At 39.5% G+C, this 19,866-nt stretch overlaps 1 protein-coding gene across 1 annotated transcript in view; it reads left to right on the plus strand.

Moving 5' to 3' along the window:
* arid5b (AT-rich interaction domain 5B) overlaps positions 1–19,866 on the plus strand; it is a 93,393-nt gene that overhangs the window by 21,740 nt on the left and 51,787 nt on the right. The window contains exon 4 of the mRNA XM_053511150.1: positions 12,719–12,949. Coding sequence (XP_053367125.1) covers positions 12,719–12,949 — 231 coding nt within the window. The remainder of the gene's footprint in view (positions 1–12,718; positions 12,950–19,866) is intronic.

Below are 19,866 nucleotides of genomic sequence, written 5' to 3' on the forward strand. Positions count from 1 at the left end.
CGCTCGAAAACTATAATTATATAATGAACTTTGATTAAAAGCTGTTGGTCTTCCCGCATGATTTCCGCTCCATTCTTCATCCGTTCCTCATCTTCAGCCGACAGTTTCATCTGCTCTCCTTCCGACCCACGGCTCGGATCTGTAGCAGTAAACAGGGATTGACAGATGGGGCGTTTTGTAGCTCTTGAATCTTTAGCGCTGAGTAGCGAGTGACCCAGGATGTGCATCCCATTTTGTTTCATCTGCACATCCTGCTCCTAGTTGCAGATTTACATTCAGCTAGCTGGTCGAGCATCAGCAGCTAAGGAGACAGAAGTAATTCATCAGTGTTAACCAGGTTTGGCATAGAGGCACCGGACGTATTGAAGGTTTCAGAGGATCACTGCGTTATTTACTTAAAAAAAAAACAGTTAGTGTACTATTTGATCTGGCACAGAGAATGTGTACGAGTTTCATTTTCATATGTTGTGGAAATGGCATTTGGCAAAGTTTTTGTGCTGACACAGGCAGGAGGCTAACGCAGAATAGAGGGAAAAGAAAGATGAGATGCCAACTTTCCTGGCTAGGGTAGTGTGCTCAACGCTACAAACAAAAAAAATTGTCTTGCTACACCAGGATCATAAACAGGGAAAGTGTTGGCCTATACAAAAAAACAACAACAAAAAAAAAATTATATATATATATATATATATATTTAAATTGTTCAAGTTTTTCTTTTTGTTTTAAATAATCCTAATTCATAGGCTGTCTCAGTTTTCCAATTTTTTTTTTCCCTACCCTGGCAAAATTTCCTAGCAGTAGCAAAAAATGATAGCTAAGTAAGTCCGTGCCAATTTGTCAATATGTCCAACCTATAGTTTTGAATGAATGTAGCACTGCAAAAAATACAGTACGGTTTTATCGGATCTAATGTTTCCTGACATACCGGTTGCACGTTGTTTTTAACGTTACCTGAATATAATTTCTATCGATTTAACACTGGTAGCGATTTCTGATGTGTTAATTTTACGTTATTCGCCAGTCCACTAGTCGACTGTTAAATTATTCATGCAAGTAAAATAAAGTGAAATAAAATGTGCAATAAAACACACACATGATTAAAAAACAAATTCAATAGTAAAAAAAAACCTACAATCCAGCTGGGAGTAGTAGCCTGGATTTATTTACGGGTGGGACGCTAGAGCAGCGAAACATGACGTGGTAAGCGTGGGTAGGGTAGACTGATTGGTAGGACGAATTTATAGACCACTCTTGTTTTTTTCTTCTTCTTTTTTTCTTTGTGAGATTGTGCGAGCGAACAGATTGTGTGCATCCATTTTAAAGACAGCGCTGCTGCTCGGTTAAAGCGTACGAGAGAGACACATAGAGACGTGTGTTTACAGTGAGTAACCAACCCAAACAGCGATTTTTTTTCGCGAAATGATCGTTTCATTATCCTTTAAAAATGGCACCAGGGCTCTCGGTGCCCATACAGCCGGAGTTATGTGGCTCTGCCTGTTTGCTTTTTTTTATAATTTTTTTTTAATAGTCATCATGTTTTGATTATTGGCAGGCCCATCTGGAAATTTACAGGGCTTATTGTCCACTAATCTGCTCATATCGTTATTCCCCCTATGACTAAAGTGTGGCGTTGTGCCAGCCTGTTTTCTAAATCTACAAGCCTGGCATTGATGTGGAAAAAGTCTGTTAGTTTGCTAGTAACAGTGACGCAGGTTTTCTGTGCGGTGTTTTTCTTGTACGAGAGCAAAAGAGACAGGGGGTGGTGGAGGGGTGGGGTGGGTGGCGGGGGGGGGGTGTCGATTGCTAAATAGTACGCACAGTAAACTTTTTCAGTCCTTTTTGTTTTTTTTCGGGGCGCTTTGCTCCATTTCCGTCGTACCAGCAGATTAGGGAGAGATAGCGGTAACACCGGCTGGGGTTATGGGGCGCCACTTTTCCCGACCTTTCAGGAAGTGAATAATTTTATTGTGTGTCTCTGAAACAACATTGTCAGTTATTGATGTGTCTTTAGCATGGAAAAAAAAAAGAGATTTATTAGGCTGGAAAATCATCTGCATTCTTAAATAGCAGAAATTCAATTAAAACTGATTGTCTTGCTGCATTAGTAAGCCCACTAGCTCCAGGCAAGCACTGTGGAGTCATCCATTTATACCTGAGGAGGCTGTGTGTGTCAGAAAAGCACAATGTGGCTTTTTATGGTCTGTGTGGTGCCAAGCCCTATTCAGTCAGGATGACTAATCTGTTATTATCGCCAGCCAATCATTTCACATGGGGGCAAGCAGCAGGAGTGGGGGTTGTGAAACTCAAGAAACCATTCTTTCTTAAATATTAAATAAACTGTTTATTATTAGTAGTATTATTATACACAGTTTATAACTCAGGTTGAATTAATCCCCTTATTTGCCGGAGGATTCCTCACAGCATTCAGTCCACTGCTTCACTTTTCTCAAGTCATAAAGTGCTTTATGCAGCAAAAATATTGTGCACGTTAATTGAGTAATTATGCCCAAATCCAGTTCAGTTTGGCTCCGGCTAATACGGAGAATGCCATCAGGGAGGGTTAAGGAGTAGTTTGATGTGCAGTTATTGTTTGGCAAGATTAGGTTGTAGAGATTTCTTTTGTGTGTGTGTGTGTGTGTGTGTGTGTGTGTGTGTGTGTGTGTGTGTGTGGGTGTGTATTGGGTGTGCGTGTGCTCCTTCCCCCCACCATTGAAAAAGGGGACTCTGGCTGATTTGTAGCCTGTTGCAGGGATGAAATCAGTTTTTCGCACTGAGCGATGTGTGTGACAAATTTCATACTGTGCCCGCGTCGCCTGACGTCACACTGCCCAGGAAGCCCTCTTTATCCACTCTCTAACCAGTGTTAGTGATGAATCAGTGTCCAACCCTTGACTGTTTTGACCTTTACTACCGCGCAAGCACAAAAATTGGCGCATTACGTTCATTCGAGGACCCGTATAAACGTCTATAACCACAAAAAAATAGGTCAGAGAGAAACAGCATCTTGGTTGTTTGCCGGTAATAATTTACCAGCTGCATTCATAAAATAGATCAAATAAATTCAATATAAATGATTTCAGTGGTGTCCTTATGTTGTAAAAGGCATTTGTTATCTGTGTCGGTGGCCTTGTATGCTTTCTTCCTCTCTCCTGCATATACAGTAGAAATAAATGAAGCTTAAATGTGGCACTGGACAATTCAGTTGGAAAAAAATTAAATGTGGGTGCCATTACTTTATCAACTGTTATCAGGATCAGCGTGTGAGTGAAGCAAGGCCTCCACATAGGAAGCAGCAGTGATCCATACAAGTCATTTTTATAAGCAAGTTTTATTTGTGTGTGTGCGTGTGTGTGTGTGTGTGTGTGTGACAGATCCTATAATTATGAACGATTTCTTCTACAAGCAGTAATTGAAAAGGCCTTGTCTACCAGCATCTGTGGATGAAGAAATCGACACGATGGCACATTGATAGCACGGTATCTTCTTATCCCCTCCTGGCATCTAATCCACTTCTTTGTGTCACATCCTAAATACTTTTTAATTGGCTTCGTGGAGTAAACGCTATTCTCCGCCGCTCTTCGCTCAGCTTGGCGTAATCGTTTCACCCACTCACGTGCTAAAACAGAGAGCTGTCATTGTTCTAGCCTGGGCTGGCGCGTGAGAATATACAGTAAGGTGCCTTTTTTTTTTCTTCTTTTTTGTGTTCAACACGCTCGAGTGAATCGTTTCGATGCCCACGTCATTCGTCTTTGTAGCTGTTCTTTGGACACCTGAGAGCTGAGACTTAATACATATTTAAATTGCTTATTAAAAGCAGGGCCGAAAATAAATATTAGATGTTTTCGCATCCTGAGATGGAGCGGAACAGCAGATAGCGCAAAAGGCGTTCTAGCTTTTGTGCCTAGCCTCAGCTTACTGTAAGTCCTAGATATTATCGGATTTACACGGTTCAACATATTAGAAACTCCTACTGCAACACAACACAATATCCAATATTCTGTTGCATGGCGCAATGGGATGTACTTTAGCTTATCTTTGACTAGTCTTACATTAGTAATGATTATGCAAGCTGCACAAAGTGTACATGAAGTGTCTGGTAATCTGTGCCGAGAACCTGTGAGGCACACAGTTTAAACTGGCGGGTTTTAATCTGTTTAAATACTTAATAGATTTCCAGCATAATAATAATAATAATAATAATAAAAATCCATGCCAACTCCCATGACTTAGATTCTTATTATATAAAGTTGTGGTCTTCACATCGTGCATCCACAGTAAATGTGCTCATTGTGTTTTTCATGAAAGAGACGTTTCAGAGATGGAGAAATCAGTAGCCCGGGCACCCAGAACAAGAGGATTATGTGTCCATTATAAGGCTGTACGTTTTTTTTATTTATTGCTGAAGTGGGTTCAGTATGGTAAAAGTCATCATTGCTTTTTTTCAATCTCTTATTATACTGTAAGTAAGAGAAAGTCAAGATCCTATTCTGTACTCGCTTTTACAAATGAAAAGTCTTCCATTTGTTAAGTGTATTTAATCATAAAAATGAGCTGCTTGTAAGTACATCTTGAGATTCTTGATCCGAATCTCACAACCTGCTGCACTACACACATCCGCAATGGTGTGATTTTGGCTCCCAGGAGAACAGTTACGAGCAGGTGTGAATGGATTATGAAACTCACGGTTCAGAGCAGAAAAAAGGAAATATTTTAAAATCCTTATAATAATTTGTAGAACTTATTAAGAACACATAAAGCATAAAACTCTTGACTGTTGTTTTGAAAAAAAAAAAGCATTCAAGATAATATGTTTAACGTAAGACTTAATTTTTGTTAAACATATTAAGTGCAATATGATGATACAGTGTGAAGCATGATTGGCCTTATGTTTTTTTTTTTTTACTTTTTTTGGATGATGTGGACATTGGCTATTTTTTAATTCCCTATTGCTCAAAGGAAGAAGGTCAGTACCTTGTCTTGGTGATAAAGTAGGCTAATTCTAGTGAAACTAAGCGTGTGCACATATAATTGGGCTACAGTATGAGTTCTAGTACAGATGTTATTAAACCCTTATGGGCAAGTTTTCAGCACTGCATAAGGGGGATCTTATCAGTGTGATCTGGCAACCGTGGTTGGCTCACCATAGTTAAGTATATAGAGATATAAATAAGATGTTAAGAAGCTCTGAATAACATCTCATCTTGTATATGTTGTTATCTGATGAGAAAACAGCACAACTCCTGGGCTGCGAGTGGAAATTTGGACGTTTGGAAGCAGGAAAAGAACACAAACATCTCCACGATGAACTTTGGCAAAGTTCTGTGATGAGTAATGCATATTTATGTATTTAATTAAACATTGTCCCACACGAGGAAGGGCTCTTGTATTAATTATCATCACAGCTTTGATGCATGCTGATATTGAGTACAATAGCACAGCCTTGTTTTTATACAACCGTGCCAAAATGCCATTTTTTCTATGATTGACAGATCAGGATTGGTTTGTTTTCAGCGACTGGAAGAACTAGCGTTGAACTGGTCTCCAACAGTTAGTGTAATTAAATAAAATTAGTTTTATAGTCTTTCTATGTAGCCGGAGGTGAGGAGAATGAACCAGTCAGTCCTGAGAAACCTATATCCCCTTTTTATTTCTGCTTTATCTACGCTTTCGAATCTCAGTAAACTTTCCTTTTTTGGGTATAAACCCTTAATGAAAAGTAGTGCACTATGTAGGGTGTACAATCCCTTGTTCCTCACATCTTTGTAGCTTGCGTTAGCAGTGAACATGGAAAATTTAGAACAACTTAGATATACTCAGGAGACAAATTGTTGTTTATGATGACATAGCATTATCAGGTGTGTTTCCTTGCTGAACGTGCTCCCGTGTTTGGTTTTGACTGTAGGTTTTGGCAGGCAGCTGGTCTCCCCTCTGTTCCGTACTGAGCTACATTCACCCATGCTGGCGACCGACAGTTAGTGTGATTAACACTTCGATATGCTGTATATCAGGACACGTCCAATCAGATTACCCAGTCAGAGCAAATTCTTGTTTAATGTAGATGTTATTTTAAGGCAAGCACTAATATATGTGGTATGACTCATTTTACAGTGCAATAAGTGCTTCTTTGTTTTCGTGTTAATCCTTGTATGTTGAGGAGACATTCTAGACGTTCCAAGTAGAAATTCTCAGGGTTTGTTTTTTCGAAGGTCAGACATTCTGAGTTACAAGCTGTACTCAAACAAAATGTTTAAAAACAGCTTAATGATTTGCGGATGTTTAAAAAAAAAAAAATGTTTTTTTTTTCTTTTTCCTCCACACGGGTGTAAACACATTGTGCTTCCACAGACATTTTCTCAGAAAGGCATAATGACTATGAGTGATAATGACTTAATGACTCACTCCCTATGTTGGAATTTATATACACATTTCTTTCTGTGTTAATGCACTTAACTGACTAGCTCACCATGTGTTATGACATTATGTTAACTGCCACGTTTTTATCTAAACGATTACATTTCCCAGTAACCAAGTACAGTATAGCACTAGGCAACACTCCGGAGCTTTTTCTTGCTAGATAATTGATTCCATTTAGTATTTAGTAACCTAGAGAGCAGCAGGCGTCTTTACTAAATTATTAATAATGACTACTACTAATATCGAGCTGAAAACCCTAGCTTTATTTTGACTTTATCACTGTACTTCTGTGCCGTTGAAGCCGATATTCGAGCTGAACGCTCAATAAACAGTAAAGCGCGCGCGCACACGCGCACACAAAAGCACTCAATACGTTGTAAAACACAACCCCCCCCCCCCCCAAGTTCACCGATATAAAATAAGACTGCCTTGAGTTATTGCAGTTACAGATAGAGTTACTGTTGCTTGAACAACGGGATTACCTGAGGCAGTTCATTTCCATGAAACATTTGAGTAAATTTAACTTCTCCCGCTCAAGCTCTGAGAAAACAAATGCATCTGTTATTAATCTGTTCTGGTGCTTCACCCATATGCTCCTTAAGACTGTGTGATTAGGATAATTACAGCCATGATGTAATATCCTGTGCTCAAGCTTTTGCGAGTTTCTTTAAGTCTAAGGTCAAATCTATAATGTTTTCGTATTGTTATAATATAATTTTTGGTAACATGATAAGGGTGGGATACGAACAGGATTTTTGTTTTCTTACACTGCGATACGTGTATTCATTTGTTAGGTTTATGGAAAAGTATTTAAACAGACTTGATTTTTTTAGGCCACATACTGTAATAATATGCTGCACAAGGGAATACTAATATAGCATCGAGTTAACTGTATCGCCCTTTCAGCTTTCTTTATCTCTTTGTATAATCAGCTTTGTAATATGAACTATTTCCTGCTTGGGAAGAGAAACCTTTAAATTCCATTACCCATTTAGTATTCATAAATATATACCAGACTCTTAAAAACTTTTAAAGGAAGTTAGAGTTATAAAATGCACTTATTTATTAATATATATTTTTTTAATTCTTTGAAATAATTTGAGGTTCCTAATACGTTCCATTCGGGACCTACTGCTGTTCGAAGTTTGCAAATTAGTCATCAGGAGCACAGGTGTTGGGATTGCTTAAGGAAACCTGGCTTGTTCAGGAAGCCTTGGGCTTTCTGCATGTGAGACTCACACCAGACTCGGCAGACCAATAAAAAACTTGCCATGTAACATAAATTATAAACAAAGGGATTTTGAATATTTTCACGAAAGGCTCGACCCGGAGGCCGAGTGGACGCAGGCGAATAAAGAGCCGTGCAACAGACTCGCAGGAAACACCGGGGAAGACGCCCTGCCCGCGTGCGTCCCGAGCAACCTGCTATCCATTACGCTCAGATCTTCCCCTGTTGCTCTTGGCACATGAAACACAATCACACAAATTTAACAAGTGGGATCGAGCGTTTCTCAGTAATTGAGCTCAGGCACATAAGTCGCCGTGGATTTTTCCAGGCACCCGCTTTCAATTGAAAGTTTCCTCACAGATCGGTGAAAATATCATGTGCGTTTTAGGGAAAGGCAGACATGGTGCTCGAGACAGACCAGGCTTGTCCTCAGGAGAGAATGAATCCGCCGGAAAGCGAATTAGAGACATTTAAATATGAAAAGCTTGATATATTTAAGTATTGCGAGGCCGTGGAGGGTCATTGGTTATCTGAATATATTCGGCACACATGATTTACTGTCCACTTCATACCAGGCGGATAAAGACAGACAAAGCTTGAGAGGCTGATGTCCTGCTGCTCGGTGCGTCCTAGCTTTTTATGAAGGTGGCACACACAGAGGACAATTCGCAAGCAGCGCCAGCAGCAGCAGGGCATCTGAACAGCTAAAGCATAAACCAGTGCATTAATAATAGTGCTGCGCGGAGTTGCATTACTGTATAAATATATTCGTCCTAGTTCACATCCGAAGCTATTTCCAGGCCGGGATTGTGTCGTTTTCTAGTGCACACATTAGCTCAGCTATGAACATGCTTTTTAGCATTCCAGCCAGCGATGCATAAGAGCAATTACGTCCTGTTGATGAGTCACTATGCAAATTGAATAGTCTTATGTTATTGGGTTCGGTTTACCCTGTGGTTGATTTGCTGTTAATAATAAGTGGAAATTAATTACACGTTAACGCCAGGACAACTAAAATCTTGTCTTTCAACATTTTTTTTTTTTAAATCCTTCCTTGTTTCACGGCACCCGTAATAGCGATGTAATAACATGCACTCGTACACGGAGACGTTTCAGATCCAGCACACAAACACATCGCTTTGATTCATGGGTTTATGACCGGAGTGTAATTGTGTTAGCCATTATTGACGAGAAATATTTCATTAAAACTGTTGCCGTGGAGATGACACATTTTCTTCCCCGCTTCCGTTGCCGCGTTTCTCAGCATGCAGCGCGCCGGTATCAATAATAATACATGCCAATAACTTTAACATCAATGCTCGTCTACTTTAATGAGCTGCAGTAATGAGGACATATAATAAGCAGCTTCTGCCAGAAATATTCAGAGTTTCAGTCTCTGTCTCTCCGCAGCAAGCCCCCAATCTGTGTGTTCAAATTAATATTTTGACCTGTACTTTTCAAAGGGACAGGTAGCTATTATGGAGCATCTGTCAAACCTGATTCAGTTGACAGCAAGAAAGCTTCAGGTTCGGTTTGGTGAGGAGGGTGGAACAGTCTTGGAATGCATCACACGGAGATGACACATGGAGGCGCACATTAAGTGTTGTCCGAGACAAAAAGTGGGATTTTTGTAGCTTAGTCGTCTCGTCCATGCTTGCCAGGGGGAGAAACAAAAACAACGTCTTAGCTAGCGCTCAGGTTTTACAAAAACTAATCAAAGGATCTTTATTTATATTTTCAGGAAGAAAGCAAGCTTGAGCAGAAACATTTCGAGAGAGAGTTAACAAGCTGACAGGTGATTTGGAGATACAGCTCTGTAAACTTCCATAACAAGCTCGGGCAGGTACCGCAGCCAGCTGTACACAGCCATTATCAGATGTTTATCTAGGTCATGTTGTCTTCCATGAGCCAAGCATTATAATTAGACAGTAATATGCACTAACATTTGGGTTTATGTATATATATATATATATATATATATATATATATATATATATATATATTTTTTTTTTTTTTTTAGTGATGTGGTTTGTAATCGGTGAGTTTTTGTGCTTTCTCTGCCCTTGGCTGTTCTGTTCTGTTTTTTGTTTTTTTCCCCGACAATTTTATAACTTGACATTCTGTCCCGTTGGGAAATAAGCAAGTCGTATATTTTCCACTTCCTTAACAACCTACAAAAACAAAAGCTCCCTTTCAACCGAACAATCATTTTTTTTCAGTGCTTACTGTGACTGGAGTCGCGGACCCTCAAACCTCCTTTCTAAAGATTTTTTTATACGATTAAATAACTAATGATTATTAGCATTCAGAAATGCTTTAATACATACATCCTGCATTTTATGTTTAATTGGCCCTCTTTGGCAGGGGCGCAGAGCAGAGAGGTGTTATGTAAATATATTCCCACAGAGGGCCATTTGACATTTTGTGGAGCACTTGTGCTGTAAACGAGGAGAACATTGCCATATTTAAAGAAACAGAGTCCCTTTCCAGGATACGATGAGACGTGTGAGGCTTAGACGAATCTGAAAGGTTGGGTTTTTTTCTTTTTTTTTTGGGACCAATCAGCGCCTTCTGCCGTCCTTGTGACAAGCGCCTCTTGTCAAGGCTATTAAGGGAAAATTGCATAATGCAATTTCCAGTGCCCTCTAATGATAGTGCAGTCCTTCCCAATTAAATACCAAAGAGATAAGAATGGCTTTCTTTAGGAAAGGTTTGATTTTATGAGTGAAATGAATGGCAGTTTTTATTATTTTATTTTTTTTCCCTTCTCTTTTCCCCTTGCCAACTTCTCTGGCCCGAGGCAAAATCTAATCAGGAAAATGTATGCAGTCTGCCAGACGATTAACACGGGATTCTGAGACCAATTTGTGAATAGAAAGCAGAGTAAGGCCTGGTTCATACTGTAGTAGACATGCGAGTACAGAGCAGCATCGTTAACGTACTAACCTGTGTACGTTGTGTACATTGCTTGATTAAAGCATTTAGAAATTGAGAAGTGAAACAAAATATAATAATAATAATAATAATAATAATAATAATAATAAATCATTTTTAATTTTTTTATTCCCCCCCCTACTTTTATTTATTTTTACTTTATTCTGTTGTTTCTTAATTTTTAACTTTGTACTGTCCACTTGCTGCCGTGACAAAACACATTTCCCACTTGTGGGACTAATAAAGGTTTATCTTATCTTATAATAATAATTTGGTATTTCATGCAATGAAATTGCTATACAGCATATTCTGGGCCCGGAATTAATCAGACGTCTGCAATGCTCAGGTATCATTGCCTGCTTAATTGCTTCCTGAAGATCAGGCACAAAAGAAGGTTTTTTGACCGCTACTGCTCTTCCCACCATCGTCCAACAGTTTTCTACTGGGATTTGATCTGGAGATGACCCAGGCCGTGGCTCCGGACACTGAATATCATTATCGCATATCCAGTTCTTCACTCGTTTTTCAGTTAATTAGTACAACTCTTCAGCCAGACATGGTCGAACTAATTAGTGGAATCACCTCTTTTAAGCCCGGCTGTAATACATCGCATATGTTGACTTAATCTTAATGAATTTGGCCACCACTGTCCGACTAATTTGGGAGACTAAAAGTCACATGACGTAGACGTTTCTTTCTTCATGACTGTCGTGTCAAATCAAAAACTACTTGACTTTAGACTGACCCCTCTGTTTTTATTATTTGTGTTGGTATTGCACCCTGCAGACTTTAATGTTAATCTCTAAAACCCTACACAAATGACGCTTACCGCAAGGCACGGGCCAAATCCGTCTCACGTACATGTAAAAGCTGGCATAATCCACTCTTTAAAGAGGGCAAGAGAACAAGTGAAAGAAGTAAATTAATTCCTTTTCTACTGATGCATTGAGGTCTGTGCTCGGTGCAAAGGCACAGTTTAAACACAGTGAAAGCCACTATACTATATATACAGTGCTAAGGCCAATATGCCAGTTCCACCGCACCGCACCGCACCACATCTCTGCATCTGCCTTAAGTGGTTCGTAGACATGCAATAAAAGGCCTATAAAAAGATAAACCAGGCAAATCAAAGAGCGTCATGTTGCTTTTTCTATCCAGAGACTTTCGAGTTCATTTAAAGTTACCCGAGTTCATCTAGCAAGGGGCTCGAAAGCCTGCTGTCGATGGACTTCTCTCTTCAACCAGTATGAAACAAAAACCAAAATCTTTATGGTTTCAGTTGTTGTTGTTTTTCTTTATTATTATTATTATTTTTTTAAATTTAAGCTTCAGTATGTGCTATTGCAATAGTAACCCTGACAAAATCGTTCCTCCTGGAACCTGGAAATTTTTTTCATAATCCAAATACTTCCTAGGAAAATGCGTCATCACACTTTATCTGTGTCCAGTGGATTTCCGCCCGGAGCACTCAAGTCTCCCGAAAGCCGCAAGAATCAGAGTTTCAGTAGCATATTATATGAGCCGATATTCCGACTGTACAAACGCGTTTGCCTTTGTCTAAGTTTAGGTATTTGACGCAGCACAAGAGTTGTGTGATAGAGGAAAGAGCTGTGAACCATCATGCCTAGAGCTCAGATTGTGCAGCATGGAATGATGTGGCACCCTGCCAGCAGTCTACTCTTTTTTTTTCTTTTTTATTGCCAAGCCTAACAGTCTGCTGTCATGTTTAAAACAGCAGTTTGAAATGTAAAATGTTCTACTTCACATGTCTGTGCTTCAACCCAAGCAGACCTTCACCCATCACTTCTTTACATCTTGTTAAATAAGCTATATGAATTCAGGTTCTTCCTCTTTCTGATTCTAAAATACCTCAGCCCTAGAAAGATATATGAAGACTGTAGAGGAAGGAGGCAAAAAAAAAGATAAAAACAGCAGTGACCTTTTTTCCACTGTGCAAGCTGACTTAGCAGTTTGCAGTTAATTCACACCACAGTTGCAAGAAGTGTAAGAAGCAACACAAAAATATCACTCGACCCTTGAACAAGTGCAACTAGAGTATAAAAATTCTTGGGCACGTTAGCCAATTTGCCGACAGATAGTATGTTTCTGATGTGCTTTTTTCTCTCTGTGATGATGGTGCAGGTGAAGATGGGGAAGATAAGAGGGTCCTGGTGCTAAGCTATCCACAGTACTGTCGCTACCGCTCCATCATCGCACGGCTCCGCGAGCGGCCTGCCTCACTCCTGACGGACCAGGTGGTACTAGCTCTGGGGGGTATCGCTACGCTCACAAGCAACACTCAGATTCTCTACTGCAGGGACACATTTGAGCACCCTACTCTGCTGGAGAACGACAGCATCTGCGACGAATTTGGTAAGCAACCGTCTCTATGATGGTCGATTCGAAACTTCTCCGTGTCTGGGAATTGACAGTATCAGTTGGTGTATGTATCTACTTTAAAAATGAATGTTGGCGGATAAAATTACTGGTGGAGAATGGCAGAGTTGGCAAGATCTCAAACGGTCTCTGAGGATGTATAAACTGAGCTGAATGAGAGAACGATCAAAATTATGGCTGATCTGATATCAGTAGTGGGTTAGTGAATAAATGGATAGATGGGTGGATTTGTGATTTAATAGATGGATAGGGCAGTTAGGTGAACGGATAAAAGTTTTAACAGATAGATGGGGGGGCTCTGAGATGTACATTTAAACTACATTATAACTGTAAAATGGATGGATTGAGGTTTGGATGAAGAATACTTGGGGAAAATGAATGCATGGAGGGACAAATAAAATGATGAATGGATACAGATTGATGGGCAGATGAATGGTGTGTTGCATTAATAGCTGAATGCAAAAAATGGCTAGATTGATGGATAGTAAAATTATAGATGATTGGAGGGATATATGACTAGATGGATGGGTGGGTGAATTAAGTAATAAATGGAGGATAGATGATATAGGTCATGAATGGATGGATAGTTTAACAGATTTAGATGGATAGATGGATGGGTTAATGGGTGAATAAATGGATGGATGTAGGGCAGATAGGTCAAAGGATGAATGTATTGACATGTACAGTAATGGATGGATAGATGATTAGATAAATGGATGCTGGGGTGAATGAAACATGGGTAGAAGGTAAAAATGTATGCATAAATGGATAGATAAACAGATAGATAGATAGATAGATAGATAGATAGATAGATAGATAGATAGATAGATAGATAGATAGATAGATAGATAGATAGATAGATAGATAGATAGATAGATAGCAGATTAATTATGTGGTGCACAAATACAGTAGATGAAAGGAGTGATGATTGAATGTTGGATAAAGGAATGAAATGATGGATAATTGGAAGGATGGATGCACCAGCTAGAGTGGGTGAATGAATGGAAGAATAGATTGATGGACAGATGAATGAAAGGTTGGATGATGCAAATGATTTAAAGGGGTAGGTGGATAGAAGAAAAAATAGATAGGTGGGTTGATAGGTGATTTACTGGATTGATAGTAAGGCCAGAGATGTGAAAGAGTGAATGTTTTGGCTGATAATGGAGTAAAGGCTGTGAGATGTCCAATCAAACTAAAAAAAATGGATGGATGGATGGATGGATGGATGGATGGGAAACTAATGCACTGAGGGATGGATAAACAGATAAATCAATATATTAATGGCTGGGCAGAAAAATTTATAGATGAATACAAAATGGATTGATAGATGGATAGATTGATGAGCACATGAATGAAAGGATGAACGGTAAGGTACATGAATGGGTAACGGAATTGTATGAAGCATGTATTGATGGGATGGATGAAAGGATGGATAAACAGCTGAATGGATGGGTAGATGAATGAATTTATGAAGCGATAAATGAATAGATTGATGACCACATGAATGAAAGGATGGTATGGTAAAGTATAGTACATAAATGGATGGATGGGGAAATCAATGCATTGAGGGATGGATAGACAGTTAGATGAATATGTAAATGCTGAATGAAAAAAAATGAAAAGATGGATATAAGAATGGAATAAGGATAAACAGAGGGATAAATAGCTCTATTCATGAAATAAGATGGATGGATGTATAGATTGATGGACAGATGAATGAACAATCCACACAAACCATTTCACACCATCTACAGTGTCGTGATCAAACCGATCCATCAGTGAAGGTTTTGCTGTTTGATCTCAGTCACAATACTGGTGCTGGCACATCAGCGGGCATAAATGACTTGTAGCCAGTTTGATCATACATGTGCTAATCAAGGCAGGCACATGTTGCAGGACATTTTTAGCCTGGCCAGGCTTCCAAACTCCGCTCAAACAAGAAAACAGACGACCGAGGCAGACATTCTCCATGATGGAGCTGGGATCTTTTACCCTGGGGGTCAGAGCCAGGCTTTAAGGTCTGTCAGTCACTGCCACAGTCATGAAGAGAAGTGAGGTCTGTCTTCCTCTTGGTTTGATCGTTCGAGTGCTGTGTTGTTGCTCGCTGTCAGCGCTGCTTTTAAAATCCACTGACTCACTAAAGGAGCTCTTATTTGCAGCTTGAAGTGGTTCTCAAAACACTTCTACGTGACAAGCTGGACTCGCTTATATACTGGTTTGCTTATAAAAGACATATTACTGAATAACAGCAGTGTACTACAGTGTGTTAGGAAGTGGCGTTCTTTTGTTACCTTAACCAGTACTTTCAGATGTCGCCACCTAAACATAAAAAACGAATCTAGTACTGTTATGCGATAGTACTTACACCAAAGTGTTTTTAAATTCTCAAATGCATAGTAATAGAGCCTGGTGTCATTCTAATCCAAGGTTTATATTAGTGTGTTATTGTTTCCATAGCGACAACACATTCACAGGGACTTGGCAGATGCTCGACGTGATCTAAAGCTTATAATAAACAGATTAAAAGAACGCCTTGTTTAACAAACATTATCATCAACACGTAAGGAGACATTTATTTAACGCTTAGGGAAGGAGACTCCAGTGCGAGTGCTTTATAACAGTGTCATCCCCCCCTCCCATGGAAAGTCTCCAGGAGGACTTTTCACATTCTGGTTTTTGGAAATGTAGCAAGCTGTGTGGTTTTGTCTCGTTAACGTTAAAAAAGGAAAAGAAAGAAGAACTTGTGAGTGAAAAGTGCTTTTTTAATAGCTAATATTACATAAGCAAATTAAAAAGCATGAGGTGCATTCAGTAGTTATTTATTTCAAAAATTTACTTTGTTGCAATCATTGTGGTGAAAGAGGAATAAAAGACATCACGGTTCCCCGTTTATGAAAATAATCCACCCTCGTATGAATCCCTATAACAGCACACCATGATGTAGGAATAGGAATCCCCAAGGGTGACCGATGACGATACCTAAGTGACGATTCCATTTGTATTGCAAATCACGATTTTAGAACTGGTTCAATTGGATAGATTTTGGTATAATTCTAAACAAACGTAGCAAATTATTCGCTCCTTCAACACTGGATAGTGTGTAAAGACTGACCACCTTAAACGCAAATATCTATAAATTCGAAATGCATTGTTAGAAAAATCAATCTTGGAGTTCATGTGCCGATACTAGAATCGCCACAGGAAAGAATCTGTGATACATAACTCAATCGATTTCCCCCTATCTCTACCACGTTGTGTTTTATCCCTTACTTACTCAAAAAGAACTGTATACTAAAACAATGACTAATGAGACTCTTGGGTCTGTAAATATCTGATGATCTTTTTGTGTGTGAAGGTTTGTGTGAATTTGGTTTTATTTAAGTGCCCAGATACATCATATTAAAAGAGCAGGGAATATTAAATTCATCCTTAATTCTATATAACTATACCATTAATGATATAATTTATTGTTTTCTAATACTGCATATTCTGCCCTTATAAGGTTATCGAACTTGCTTCTTTTGTTTATGCAGAATCTGTTTTTTCGTAAAGTTTCTTTTTACTAAAACTTGTTCTAAGGTGGTTGTGAGCAGCATGAGGCTTGTGTAACTGGCTCACAATGTACTTAATGGTTTAATCTCTCATATATAAAGGACACACGGCTTTTCTGTGACTTAGTGCAAAATATCAGATCCACCATCAGGATTTTGTAATAAACAGGACTTTTAGGTACATGTGCATTCAGAGATTGTTGTAGGACCTGACAGCTTGTAGATAACACCAGCACACTTTGATCCAGACGCCTTTCTTCCCGGCCAAGCTTTAGACAGAACTCAGGCGCATTGTAACAAGCCATCATTCTCATTAAATTAAGGGTGTGTTATTTATTAAGCTCTGAAGTCATGCGTGTGAAGTCAGCGCTCATGTAAAGGCATAGATTTGATTTTTGGCTGCTGTGAAGCACATCAGAGAAGGAGAGATGAAAAAAAAATCATAGGGGACAAGGAAAAAATGAAAACATGGAGCATGGTGTGTGTTGTTTTTTTTTTTTTGTTTTTTTTTTTTTAAATGCACAGAGTGAAGGTTACTTGGTGGAAAATTTCCTGCATTTAGCCTAACCATTAACTTTACAGAGAAATGTAACGTGGCTTCCAGAGCCTTGGCATTTGCGAGGGCTGTCCGTTGGTTTTGAGAGCGTTCCAGTACATTAGAGAGCAGCGGCCAGCATAGAGGGGTCTGTTTCAGGAAAATGTGGCAGGAATGGTGTAGCTCGCTCACTCTTCTTGCTCACACATATTTTTAGTAAGTTGATCCGAAGTCTCCTGCCAATTGCAGTTTCATCTGCTCCGTCTTTTAATGGAAACGTCCACAGGGCTTGCCTTGCCCGCCTGCTCTTCTGGCCACATGTCAATCTCTCTGTCTCTCTCTTTCTCTTTCTCTCCTTCTCTCCCTCAAGGAAACAAAGCCTGCTTAATTGACTTAAAGCTCTTCCTGGTATGTGTTCAGGCACTGAATTAAACCTGGGTGAAAAATTCCTCCCCACCCTTGTATTAGGAACGTAATTAGAACCCGGAGAACCCCTTTTTCTGTTGCGATCACAATGCGTTATATTGTGCGGGAAGTGTCAGCGGGGCGAAGGCGCCCCATAGGCAAACAGAGGCCAATTTGGTCGACGCTCCTCAGCAGGGTCCGACCCTGACCCCGGTGGGTCACATGACTCCCGATGACAGCCCGAACAATTACGGCTGCCACATTCCTCTCCGGCTGCGCCACTGCCGCAAAGTCGACCTCTAATAGCCATGCCTCCTGGTGAAAGAGACACCGCCGCCATCCTGGTTAGGTATAACAACTGCAAATAAATAAAAAAACTAATAAATACTGTAAATGAATAAATAAAATCACAGAAGTGTTCCTCTTGCATGAAGGACGCTGTCTTTGAAAAACACCGAGCACAGAAGAGAGAGGATTGAAGTGTCTCTTTAGAGAGGTAATGTTAATGGGGGGACTACTGAAGAGTGGTGTTTTTTTTTTTTTTTTTTTTTTTTAATGTGGAAGCTCTGTAATGGCCGTGCTGTTATTTCCCCTCTCCTGATTCATTTCCTGTCTCTGAGGACATTTATTTTTAGGAAGTCAGTATTATTATGTGGGCATATGCTTAATGATTGCAGTGTGAAGCACAGGCATAAAAGCTGCATTATGGAACGAAGAGGTTTTATTTTTTTATTTATTTTTTTTATCTGTGGCACGTCAGAGAAAAAGTAGACATTAATGGCTTCCAATCATTAGGACACATGTTTTGCGGCAGATGATGAGATGTCTGTTAAAGCCATATCTTTATCTACTTGTAACCGGACCCTAGTTAGCGTGGCCGTTTAGTTTTAAAGTGGTGTGACGGGAATGTAGTGTATCTGATTAAAGCATGATTGGTGCATAGCAATGAGGATGGAAATTAATCATAGCCTGTTGTTTGGTGAAGAGTCGAGGCAACTCACAAAGCAGCCCTTTGTTGTTTATCATCAAGGACCCTCTTGTGTCACAGCCATTGTTCAGAAGTGTTAATAATTTGTACCTAAGTAAATCAAATTGCAGGCCAATCGCCGCGCGCTCCTTGGGCTCGCAGTTTGCGGAGAGCGAGCACTCCGATTTCATCCTCTGCCTCATTTAGAGGATGTGTTTACCGCGTACACGGCAATAAAAATGGGTCATTTATTTTCCTCCCTTGGAAAAAAAAAAAGCCCTAGAAAATGAAGAGTGTGTACATGGGCATGTTTTTCTACTTTGATCAGAACCAAATGGCATCACAATGATAAGAGTATCAGACAGTTTTGTACTTTATGTGGAAATCTGTCTGGTCCCCATAACGCAGAACAGTTAAAAAAATAAATTAATAAAAAACAATTTTTTATAATAATAATAATTTTGGGACATAATAATAATAATAAAAAAAATAATGTTCTAGTTATGCTTAGAATTAGATGTTCTAAATCATAGCTGCGTCAATACAAGGTCCTTACGATGATAGTAGGACAAATATGTGTGTGTTTGTAATGTGTGTGTGTGTGTGTTGGTTAATTTTGCATCCATGTGGCCAAATGTGTCTCTTGGAAAAGATTTTAATAGGCATTTAGAGAACAGACTTTGATTGATACCATATTTTGTAGAAAAGCAGTGACATCTGTGTGCTGTGTGCGAACTCGTTGAAGGGAATATTAATACTCGGATATTCCGCATCGCTTTTTTAAAGTACCAGGCAGAGAGAAGTACAGCTCGGAGACTCGACTCGGGCATTAAAGCAAGTGGGCATTGGCTTCATCGCTCGACCATGTGGCTCACGGAACATTTGAATAATCAGATGCAGGGAAAAAAAAAAAAAAGATTTATTATCCTGGGCGCATATGGGAGAAACTTTTTCAGAATATTGAGAAACATCACACAGCCCTCCTTCCCTGCGCCGTTTCATCAAAGAAGGGAGGGAGAGAGGGAAAAATACCAAATGAAGTAAGAATTACCTATTACCCAGTTCCTTTTGCAATCGGATCCGGTTCTCAAGCCTTGCCGCTTACATAAACAAAGCTTTCTCTCAAATTTGATTCAGCATTAAGTCTTTCCAGAGAATTTGACACCCCCCCCCCCCCACAACCCCCCTCACACCCCCCCCCCCATTCCCCGCCCTGGTTCTATTTATATTGGATATGAAGCTCTTTGTCGTTCCTTGTGTCTTCATTGGAAATTAAATTCTCGTGTTTGCTCGGAACAAAAAGTATTACATTTAAGTAGTGCAGCAGGGAAATATCCCAAATTCCATAGGAGATCTCTCTCTCTCTCTCTCTTTCTCCTCTCCTCTGGCTGTACTTGGCTTTGCTAGATTTAATGCAGGTAATTAATGCCAT

Source organism: Clarias gariepinus, chromosome 14 (assembly GCF_024256425.1).
Source record: "Clarias gariepinus isolate MV-2021 ecotype Netherlands chromosome 14, CGAR_prim_01v2, whole genome shotgun sequence".
Lineage (NCBI taxonomy): Eukaryota > Metazoa > Chordata > Actinopteri > Siluriformes > Clariidae > Clarias > Clarias gariepinus.